The 12,305-nt window shown below is 42.7% G+C and overlaps 1 protein-coding gene across 1 annotated transcript in view; it reads left to right on the top strand.

Moving 5' to 3' along the window:
- gpc4 (glypican 4) overlaps window positions 1-12,305 on the top strand; it is a 31,891-nt gene that overhangs the window by 9,635 nt on the left and 9,951 nt on the right. The window contains exon 2 of the mRNA XM_006781828.3: window positions 10,865-11,023. Coding sequence (XP_006781891.2) covers window positions 10,865-11,023 — 159 coding nt within the window. The remainder of the gene's footprint in view (window positions 1-10,864; window positions 11,024-12,305) is intronic.

The following is a 12,305-nucleotide window of genomic DNA, read 5'->3' as shown; positions in this document are numbered from 1 at the left end:
TCTCTGTGCATTACTTGACACAGATGCGTCAAAAACCAGCTGGCTAAGCAGAGCTGAGTAGCAGTCACGCCGCTGAACCGGGGCTGATTTATGAACGGGAGGTTTTCAGAAAGTAAAACATGTTGCAGAAAGTTTGTGCGGCGCACACTATGAAAGTACCCCAAGCTAAATCATATCCTGAACCAAACCACTTCTGTTTGAACTATGAATTCCCCATAACTATGTTAATATGAATTATGGCTTCAAGCACCCTCGTGGTTAGAGGCTAAACTCGCAGTTGTGTTGGAGGCCTGACCTTTCTGTCTATAATCTAATTTCAGGGCAGTTATGACCGTGGTTTGACCTGCGTGCTTCTTTCTGGGCCGAATGTTGAACCGTTTTATCCTAATTTAAGAGCATTTAATTTAAAATGGGCATTTTAAGCACTAATGCCTGAACCCGTTGAATCGGTAGCTTTCTCATAAGTTTCCCATCCACATGCACAGTCTTTAATCAGAACATATAGCTGTTTTGCATGTATTGGTCAGGGATTCAAGCAGGTTTTGCTTGAACAGATGTGCATATAAAGTCCAGCAGGTGAACTTGCAGAGCAGTTGCGGAACAGCGGCTGGAATTTGGTTTGACTTGTTAAATGCACTTGGGGAAGTTAAGAAGCGAGCTGAAGTCCTGACAAAGCAGTGACCTGGGAAGTGGTGTAGGCAGGGAGCTTTTGTGTGGGGAGACAAAGCCGGAGATGCAGGGCTGGGATGGGAGAAGGGGGGAGAAAAAAAAAAAAGACCGAACCAGAGGCCAGGGCAGTGTTGAGGAATCTCCCCAGGGGCTTCTGGGTAAATGTTCATGGATGACAGCGTTTTGGAATGTTCACAAATGGAGAGTTTTAATTGGCCCGAGCCCCCGACTGGTTTAGTAATCAGAAATGGACTCTGGTGGCGAAGGGCTCCGATTTATGGATCCTAGTGTGAGGTTTGTTTGTTAGGTTGAGAGCCATTAAGAGAACAACTTGCAAGCTGGACAAAATCTTGCAGATTTTAGCGCAGATAAAGCCTTAAATGTGACATTTCTTCACTCTAAATGGGAGCTGGGCCGTGCTCTGTTTTTCTGCTGAGATGGCAGGAGGCATCTACTGCTTTTGTTTTTGTTTTAAAAAAACAAACAAACAGTAGATGCACTTTAGGATTTTAATGATTTTTTGCTCTTGCACCACAGCAGTAGCCATATTTATTTATTTTTTTCCTCCTCACACTGATGCCACGTGACAAGTACATTTTGGCAGTTTGGTGTTTTCACAGCTGTGCGGTGGAAGAGATTTTAATTCTTGATTTATTTAAGGAAACATCATTTTACACAGTTATTATCCAAAGCTCTGTGGCTGCCTGCATAGCTCTGAATATTCACTCCAGAGAGTACTCCGCTAAACCTCAACTTCCTCCCTCACAAATGGATGGTGAACATTGTTCTAAGTGGAGTAAATCTTTCACGTCACAGGCGGTGTTCAAGTTTCCCAAGCTCGACACTAGTGATCAACTTCCTCCGTGACTGTAGTCTGCATTAACCTCCAAGGCTGAAACAACATCGGTGCCTTGACTCGTCATGTGAACGATGGTCGCTTTATGGTCAGCTGACTAACAGACTCAGAGTTGTCGTTACTCGACATCTTGTTAACCTGCTGTGAGTGAAATCAAAGCTTCCCAATAAGATGAACAAGAAGGCGGTCCTTCAGACGATGCTTGGCACAATGAGCTAACCTGCAGTGTGATGCTGAGTGTTATGTCATGCGGTCAGCCTGAGATGGTTGTTGGGTTCTTTTCCTGCAATAAAGGTGAAAAACAAATCTCTAAAACTTACACAAATAATCCTCAATGTTAAAAAATAATAATTGTTTACAGCCTTGCTATAGAGACAACTATCATTGTTATTGGACATATTGAGTAACGGATCAACAAAACGCAGTTTAGTGTATAGTCTAGAACAGGGGTCTGCAACCTTTAACGCCCAAAGAGCCACTTGGACCCGGTTTCCACGCAAAAGAAAACACTGGGAGCCGCAAATACTTTTTGAAATCTAAAATGAAGATAACACTGTATATATTGTTTGTTTGGTTTTTTTTTACCTTTATGCTTTGTGTGAACAACTTAAGTAAGTAAAGTTTATTTATCAAGCACTTTTCACAGACAGGCAGTCACAAAGCGCTGTACACAAATATTAAAATAAACAATACAATCAATAGACACAATGTAAAAGATCAAATGTAAATAATGTAAAGAATATAAAATACGTAGATCAACAAAAGGCTTGTTTGAACAGAAAAGTTTTTAACTGCTTTTTAAAAGAATCCACAGAGCAACTACGGTGTGTTGCTTATGAAATCTATGAAGTGCTACAGAGAAAATTACATTTTATTTATGTAATTAACACATTTTGAACTCTTAAAGAAATATAACAAAAGGAAAGACACCCAGCTGAACTAAAATGATCCATGTAGCAAACAAAAACTGTTGTGAGCTGCCACCCTTATATCGCCTTTGGGCTTTTGGAGCCTTGACCTGACTTTTAAAAAATAATTGAAAAAAAGCACTATGCTGCTTTAAAAAAAAAAAAAAAAAAGATATTTGCAAAATTCTGCCTAAATATGTATTTCACCTGGTTAATGTGTGTGACGGGGCGTGGTGTGCAGCGCCGCTGCAGGGGAGGCGGACGCGCCTGAGCGGGACCCGCAATCACACCTCTGCCTTAAAGTCTGTGCTCTCTATGCTGTTGTGTTGTCCGGCTGTAAGCTGAAAAGCTACAGCAACCGTGTGTGAAAAGTGTTCAATAAAGAGATGCTGAAAAGCATGTTCATGCAAACATCGTCGGGTCTGCCGTGATATGTTTACAATAAGACTTATGGTCCCGAACCTCTGCGCACAGCGTCTGCAAATCGGGGCTTTCATCTTTACGCAGGACTGTAAGCTGTCATCTGTGAGGCGTGAGCGGTGTTTGTTTTTAATATAGTTCACGGTGGAGATCCGAAGATCCAAAATTGGGTTGAAAGTCTCGATAAATGCACGGCGCGAGTGTGACGCTTATTTTGAGCGATGAAAAAATAATACGATATAATTTTATTTTTATATTTCAAAATCACAATAATCTTCCAATTTAGAACTACAAGTTAAAAAAAGAACTAAACACAAATAAAATACACTTCAGCTAAATACTTATAATTTATTTTCCCAAACCACCCGGAGCCGGAAAATAAAGACTAAAGAGCCGCATGCGGCTCCGGAGCTGCAGGTTGCCGACCCCTGGTCTAGAAGTATTGTAGCACATGCAGTTTTTGTCTAGGACGAATAACTTCATGAAGATGGTGATCCTGCTGAGGGAAAACCTTTTGTTCCAGGCACGTTTTCTGTTTTTGCAGATGTTTGGATTTAAGTTTGAAATGACTGTCGTAAAAGATTTTACCGCTTAACTTAAATTTTTAAAGCCATTGCCCACTTCACTTGCATCCTTTACAAGCTAGAGGGTAGTTACGAGGTGTGTGTGTGTGTGTGTGTGTCTCATAGGTTAGCTGGAGCCTGTCTCCAAAAACTGCCACTCCCTGTGAGGAGCCACAGATCTACAGCATGTGTTGTAGTGTCTTCTTTAGAGCAGATGTCTGGGTCAGTGATGCTGTGTTTGTAGAGCAGACGGGATTTCTGTGCAGACACTTGACTTTACACACAGCTTATGATCAGCTGTGTTCGTTAGCTTGGCTTCTATGCAGGCGCTGACGACACCGCTTGAGTAGAACCACATTAAACAATCGTTTCTTGTCCATCAAGTGTAGAATTTGTTGGTTCGGTTATTCTTAACTTCACAAACAATGGATACAGGGGAGCATTTCTACCCACCATTTTGTTGAGGCTTGTGACTTCAGATTCAGAATTCCCCTCCCAGCACATTCAGAATCTCTTGGACGTCCCTAATGGTGCGGGACCCAAAAAGCATTATTGGTTTGGCCAAAGCTGCCATAAACTTGTCATTACTCTATTTTTGTAAGGGCTGAAGTGTAGAAAAGGAGTAGGTGGAAATATCGCCCTGCCCTGATGATCTCCATATGAACAGCCCAGTCTCTAATAATGGTTTCCGCTTACAGCATAATGTTGCTGAACATTTTCTCCCTTTGCGGTAATTCAGCTGAAGCTCAGTATGTATTCAGGATATTAGAGTGTGCGTTTAACGTTGCTTTTTTCTTCTTTCTCTTTCTTCTTTTCCCAGTTGCTGAATGTGATGGTAGTGGTGTTTAAGCTTAAAAAGGGGGCACACTTTTCAAGTTGATATCTGGACAGTAATTACTTTAACGTAATGGTCACCTTGCAGACATGAGTAGGTTGACTCCTCAGAAGGGAGCAAGGAAAATGTGGATGTGGAAAGTGAACCAGAGACACTTCCCCCTCCCTCCCTGAACTAGTGCTGGCATGATGCCCTTCAGCAAGTCTGCGGTTGTACTGAGTAGCAGGCAGTGAATGTTTGTTATAACCCCCCCCCCCCTTCCAAGCTGTAAACAAGGTTTGAGTAAGGCTTGGTTAAAGAATTTCTTGAAAAGCACTTATCCTAGCTGTACTGTGAAAAATCACGGGATAAAGTAACACTAGACTGATGTCATGGCAGACACTGAATCGCTAAGCCCTGCACAGAAAACATTCATTCCATCATTTTGCATAGCTGTGAGGGTGTAATTTCAAAATGCTCGCTTCCCAAAGTAATTAGTGAAAGCTGACTTAAAAAGCAAAGCATTTTTAGTCTGTACGGAGTTATTTAGTTCTGCATTAAGCGCAGAATTATTAGAATTCTTTCTAACATTACATTAGCTGAGAAAACTAATGGATCAGTGACGAATGAGCGAATGAGTCAAAAGATTTCTTAAAACCCGGATACAGACGACAACTTTAGGCTTCTTGGAGATGAAAGGGAGGAAGAGAGGGAGACAAAAAGAATGGGCTGATTTGACAACGTGTTGCAACAGGAAAGAATCTAAGAAGGGAATGAGTTGGAGGGGGGAATGCTATGATTTTATGTTTTTGGAAGCGATATGCGCAGCTGTTTGCTTATCCTTTCATCTCTTTCTCCTCATTAAATCAATCCACAATTTATTCTGCCCTTAACGTCATGCTTGTGCGTAAAATATCACACCTTTTTTTAAATGAGCGGTGACGTCGACCTGCTCCGCCACAGGTTTGGTTCACGTGATTGTGCCTGACAGGATGTGGAGCAAGAAAAGAAAGTTGCCCAACAAATGGCACCAATCTCTTAACCCCCTCGGGAAAATTGCACCGCAGACAGGTGAGAAGCAAGAAGAGAATGTTATGGCTGCAGGGTGTGCAAATTTACAACAGCGTGTGTGAGTAACGCTCAGCAGACTAGCAGCACTCTCCCTTTTACAGGACCGAGCATAATATGTGAATTAATAGTGAACCTTTGCATTCACGGGTGTTACGTTTCTTTTCTTTTCTTCTCGTACTTCACTCGGCTGGGAATGTTTGAATCTTTTGTTTTATATATTGAGCATTCACACATAAATCAGAGCGACTTGGAAGGCGCCCGCACATTTTTGGTGTTTCGAAGTGAGATTTCCCAGCTTTCGCCATCTCAAACGACTTGCATTCCACTGGGACTGAAGTGTGTGTTTGTGTATATACATGAGCTTTAAGCTGCATTTATCATTTTAATTATTTACAAATGTTGATGGTCGTGTGAAAGCTCGGTGTTATGGTTCAGTCACAGATGACTAGGCTCCAATTAGTATTGAGCACTGTGTATGGTTTGTGACATGCTGCACCCTGTGGCCTCCTCCACACCTCTCTTTGCAGTTTTAACGATTGTAGTGTGTGCCCGTTAAGTAGTCCTTTTTATATGTTGTCTGTTTCCGTGTCTCTTAATTGCCTGTACTTGTGAGGATTTTTACAATTTTTGTTTGGGGGGGATATGTGTGTTGGCGGCGTTATTATTGGAGTGATTGGGGTTTGAGGCATGACTAACTGTGTGTGTGGTGGTTGTGCTGGCTAGCGGACAGGGAGGGAGAGGAGGGGTCAGAGGACAGGACCTCTCTCAGAGGAGTCGCTGTTAACCCCTGACCTCGCTGGTTAAGCCTGCAGGGTGGTGGCGGGCGAGGCGGCAGCGGGGGGCACTTTGAGGTCCGTCTGGTTCAGGGGCACATGATGGCAGGCAGAGGGGGTGGCGAGGTGTCTAATCTGGTTTTTGTCTGTAAGGCGTTTTCACCTCCCCCACCATCCTTCCTCTGAGAACAAAGTTTGAGAGGCAGGACAATGTCAAAGGGAAGTGACTTATTTTATGAGCCATTTAAAGGGGATGGTGGTCGCTCCCCCCTCAACAGCCACAAAGGAAAGGCCAGAGAGGCAGCAAAGAGCCCATGAATGCCACGACACAGTCACATGTTTGTTTACAAGATGCTACTCTCTCGTTTTCCCTGCCATAAATTGCAGTTTTCCTCTTCTAAGTGACACTTGAACAATGCTCTGTCACTGTGTCTTATTACATCTTAAAGTACTTGGGGAAACTGGAGGGGATGACAGAGGCCCCTCAAAGGAACTCCATCAGGCAACTCGTCGCACAAAGACTATTCATGCTAGTGCTGGTGGAGAAATGACTGATGCATCAACTGACAAAGCTTTTTCCTTTTTTCCCTGCAATGGTGAGGCAGAAACATGTCAGTGGGATGTTGATTTTTATAAGCTCTAACTGTTCGTGTTCGCTGCGCGCTCTTTTTGTTCCAGCGGGTGCCATTTCTCTCCCAGCGGTTTGAGCAATTGGCTGCCAAAATGTTTTCACAAAGTATGCATTAGCTAAGATTCTTCAGTTTTCAGAGACCTAATCCTTTGAGCTAACAATGTGACATTTGTACAGACATTCCTGTGAAATATTGACCATCTCACTTTTATTTGTGTACTTTGGTAACTACGTCTATTTTCCACATGGATATAGCCCTTTTGATTGTACGCCTGCGCTGTGGGCAAGCAGGGGGCCCTGCTCGAGGAGAGACTGGATGGTTGTTTCACCTAAAAGTTCAGCCTGTGTGTGTGTGTGTGTGTGTGTGTGTGTGTGTGTTTGTGTGTGTCTGCGTACCTCCAATCAGGCTCCTCATACAAAGAGCCATGTGTTGAGCGGTGATGTGATGTGTGAATATGTTTAGGTATGGGGTGCCAACTGTGCCTGGGTATGTGTGAGAGGTAGGTGCATATGTTTAAAGGAACAAGGGGGATGAGTTTGAGGAGAAGGGGTGAGTTGAGGCTTATTTGAACTCGATCCCAGACAGAGGCGTCCAGTTTATGGCGCCAGGGTGCATCCCTCCCTCTGGTGCCCCGTTTAGACGATTGCACTGCTGAGAGTCACGTCTGACCCTTAAGTTTCATTATTTTTAAGTTCTAGGTGCTTATTCAAACATGCTGGGAACTATGATATGTTTGATTCACTGTGCTGAAGAAAAACTTGGTGTGTGTGTGTGTGTGTGTGTGTGTGTGTGTGTGTGTGTGTTTGCAATTTTTTTTATGCTGTGCTGCCAAGAAATATCACCAAAAGTCGGGCCCTGTTTGCTAATAGAATTCAATGGGCGCCTTCTATTACATTTATAGCAGTAATGAAAGCAGCCTCAAGATGTCACAGAGAAACACATCCACATTGTCAGGGTTGTCATAGCAACGCATTAAACATTTGAAGATAACACAAGGCGGGGGGAAAATCCCAGTCATATGCTTTGATTTTAATGTAATCAAACCAGTTTCAACAGGCAGAACCTCAACTGCAGCAGAGCAGCTTCCCTGAGTGTAACAAAAACGAGTAACACAAGGAAGTGAATAATAACTGATTATCAGCGCTGAAAGTGACGGGAACAAAAGATGAGCTTAAGGTAGCTTTGCCAGGTTTATTCAGGACATGTTAGTGAATGGAACGGCCAGATGTGGTTTACATACGGTTCTTTTAGTGTCACTTAAAGGAAGTACAGGGTTTTGGGTTTTTTGTTTGTTTGTTTTTTTTAATGTTGAAAAGTCTCAACTTGTCATAAAATGTATAAACCAATAATAACCTTTTTGAATAACTGTGAGGGTATCAAGTATTAATAGTGTGTCAGTAATGTGGGAACTCGGTGAAATCTGAAAACACTAATCCAGGATTTTTATGTATTTATTTTTTTTGAATGAGTGTGGCTGATAATCCCAAAGCGTCAGTCCATGAATGACATGCTAGTCCTGCAAGTAGCAGGAATGTGTTCAGCACAAGCTGGTGGGGAAAACTAAACTGGCTGCTGGTGCTGGGATCCAATGAAAGGATCTCTGTGTTCTCCCAGATTCCAACAGCTACATTTAAAACAAAACATTATTGCAGCTGCGGCTTGCATACGTCCTCCCCTGACCCTCCTTTTAATTGGATGGTAAACTGACTTTTGGCAGTTTGCATTTTGTCAGACACAGTATTTGGGTTTTAACAGAGATGAACAGGCTGCTGTTTTGTTTTTGTTTTTAATCGAGTCAATCTTTCAGAGCCATGTCTGTCAGTTTTGTACCCCAGCTGTTCGTGCTGAGATTCTAGGGGAGAAGAACACCACTTGTCTAGTATAACGAGCCTTGAAGAAGGCATCGTTTGGCACTTACTCTTGATGGAAATCTTATGCATATATACACTTTCAGTTCACACCGAAATAGGGCTGCCACGATTAGTCGACTAGTCACGATTACATCGACTATTAAAATTGTCGACGACTGATTTAATAGTCGACGCATCGTTTGAAGCTTTGTAAGATCCCAAAAGACGCAGGAATAAGTAGTAGGATTTAAGAGTGTAATAACGGACAGAAACTGAAGATGGCAGCACTGCATGTACAAGGATGCCAGCTGCCACTAAACCCCGAAGAAGAAGAAGAAGCTGTGTCCCAGAATTCATAGCGCGGCTCAGCGCAGTAGTCAACAATGGCGGCAGCTAGTTAGTTTTAATATTACTCTTATTATTCTTTTTGGGTCACAAAATAAAGTAACATATTTTCAGGCGAGAATGTAGCTGTGTGAACCTCAAATATCTGCTCAGTTTATCAAGACACCACATATTTTCAAAAGCGCTCCGACGTTTTCGGAGATGTCTGTTACCCACTAGCTCGATAGTTAGCCAGGGTTCAAGGCTCATTAGAGCCGGTGAGAACAGCGGACTCCCGGTGTCGTGCCAAACTAGGTATCCCCGACAGAATTTGTTTCCCCTGCGTCGGGAGCACACGCTAGACTGTCCAAATCAGGGGCAAACAGTATCCCACATTGTTAATTTTTAGTTTACAAACACTTCTTATAATGACTAACTACTCCTGACATTTTTGATATGTTAGCTCTTTATACAACGAAGTTATAGTGGGATACAAATAATATCAGGCTGATCCTGCCACAATTTGTTCCCCCTGTGTAAATCACGGACAAACAGTATCCCACATTGCTGATTTTTCGTTCACAAACACTTCTTATTATGAGGCATTACTCCTGAAACTTTGGAGGATTTAGCTCTTTATATAGTAAAGTTACAGGAGAATAAAAATAGTTATCAGCCAAAATGTTAATGATTTATTAAAATAATCCCATCTGATACCCCGTGAGCAATAAATATATAATTTTCTGTTGTGACCCTCAAACTGAATGGTAATGTAACGATACTAGTTTTTCACTTTTTCACAAAATGAAAACATCAGTACTTCCTGCGTGCTCCCAGCACAGGGGAAACAAATTCTGTCGGGGATACCTACTTTGGCACGACACCGGCAAATCGTATTCAATCCCACCGCCATCTTTCGCTACTCAGGTTAAACATGATATATAAGTCACTTAGATAACTTAAAAATATTATCGTTTGGCTTTTTGTAGTATTTTATTTGTTCCTGAGTAAATCAGTTTGGATGGGAGATTAAAGTTACAGTTTTTACACAACTGAATAAACGTCAAGCAGACAACTGATTATCAGAAGTGTGAGATGCTCGAGAATATACTCCGGTGTCCTGTTATATTTTAGATAGCAAGGAGCAGACGGCTGAGTTTATTAAACTTCACTGAAACAACCTGCAGATTTCATTAAAATTTAATAAACTATCATCTTGTCTTCATTTTTAGTTAGCACATACCTTAAACACTTCAAGCTGTAAGCTAATGATAGTTATATAAGAGCAGATGCTGCTGGTGCAATAAGCTGTACGTTTTACGTCCAATGGATGCATGATCTGATTAGTCGACTAATCACAAAAATAATCGGTGACTAGTCGACTATCAAAATAATCGTTTGTGGCAGCCCTACACCGAAATAAGAAGTCCAAAACTTTCTAATTTACATTACTTGGAGAGCATTTTCAGACTCCTCAGCCCAGCGTGCTTGCACATATGTTTATCTCCATTCATGTGCTTGTGGTTGACGTCAGCGCACTTGCCTGCAGTGTGGGCGAAAAGTTAATTGTTTCCTCTTAAACACTGTTTAGGAGGGACAGCACTCAGAGAAAGCTTTGGCACTGAACTATCCATCAAGACAGGGGAGTGTCGGGATAAGAGCGGGGCTCTATAAAGCGGCCAGCTAAAGGCTCCTCTGAGCTGCAATTAAGTGCATTTAAGGGGGCTTTAACAGCCAGGGTGCGTTTGATTTGGTGAGAGGTGAACCTGTTATTTCTCAGCATAAGGTCTGAATCCCAGGGAAGAAATTAATGACTGATTTGCATTACTTGCTGCTACAGTGACATTAACAGCATCATAATCTAATCCTAAGTTTTATGTTTTTATTTCAAATCAGGACTTGTTACTCGAGTTAATTTGTGTTGACTTGCATGTTTCTCAGATGACGTGGAATTTTAACGCACGTTCTCCCTCGTCTGTTCCAGGAGTCCCCCTGAAAGTGTGTCCGCAGGGCTTCTCCTGCTGCACTGTGGAGATGGAGGAGAAGCTAAGCCAGCAGAGCCACACGGAGATCAAAGCTCCCGTCTCCAAGCTTAGCACCAGCCTACAATCCACCTTCAAACAGAGGCATGACCACTTTGACAGTAAGCAAACACACTGGCTCACAAACACATGCAGCTTTTCAGGTTATGTTGTAAGACTGGCTTTGGTTTCCTCATCGCAGCATTTGTGCTACACTTTTATTTATTTTATTTTTTTTTCCCTTTTGATGGACACTCCCACCTGCCAGCGCACTGCTCATAGCAGAGACAGCCAGTCTGTGTCTTCTGGCCTGTCCACCTGTCTCCCAATGTCTCTGCTCCTTGTCTCATCGTCCCCCTGAAAGAAATGTAAAAAAATGAAATAAAAGAAATACAGGCTTCCCTTTCTCCAGAGAGGCACGCATGCTTCCAGACGGACCACACACATCTTCAGATTTAGTCGTCTCTATACTTCCTGTTCCTCTGTGTGTGAGCACATGTGTGTATGCCTGTAAATATTGGGATCAGGTTTCCCCTGCTGAGGGCCAGAGCGCATGGGAACATGCAACAGTGCTGACTCACAGAGGAAGCAGGGCAGCTCTGAATACCTTCAACCACCGAACCATGCCACCACTGCAGCCCTGCGATGGTAGGATAGAGGGGAGGATGAGGATCCCAAACAGGCTGAGTGAAAAACATGGGAAGAAAAAATATTTTTAGTTTTCCGGTGCATTGGAATCTTGCTTGTTAAAGGAGGTTATGTGCATAACTCTGCGTTGGTGTGTGCACATGTGGGTCAGATCTTATGTGTCTGTGAAAGGCAGCGAGGGATGGTGAGTAACAGGGAGCATGTGTATTGCAGCCAGATGTGAAGAGGAATGTGACGTGTTGGAATGCAGTGGCTGCTCAAGCTGTCCCGCCCATCTTTTTCTCCTTTCTTACTGCCCTTTGTCCCCATCTTATGCCTCACTCTCCCAAAAACCCCTCTCTTTGCCGCTCTTTCTCGTTCCATCTCTCTTCACTGTGTCCAAGTGCTGCTTGTGATTCACTGCACTCAGTTCTCACGCATGCATGTCCTCCACCCTGTTTGTCTTGCACAACTCATCTGGTGCTTAGTGGCAACATTATTACTGAGAAATCTATAAATTATTATTTTCTCGTTTAATCATCTCGTCCATAAAATACAAAAACAGCCTGTAACAAATGGTCAGCTTCGGAAATGTCAGTGTCACGTTTAGGTAACGACCACAAACCAGGTTTAAAAACAACACCCGAGATGCGTGCGAGCAAATGAAGATGTTGTTTCCGTAACAGGGTTCAACTTTAGAGTGGAACGTTGAGATTAAAATAGTGTTCACGGTGTTTGATTTTAGAGGAACTGATACCAGAACCACAATTTCGTAAA

The sequence above is a fragment of the Neolamprologus brichardi genome, chromosome 2, assembly GCF_056152115.1.
Source record: "Neolamprologus brichardi isolate AB-2024 chromosome 2, ASM5615211v1, whole genome shotgun sequence".
NCBI lineage: Eukaryota > Metazoa > Chordata > Actinopteri > Cichliformes > Cichlidae > Neolamprologus > Neolamprologus brichardi.
The sequence above is the reverse complement of the archived record's forward strand: the minus strand, read 5'-3'. Positions and strand labels throughout refer to the sequence as shown.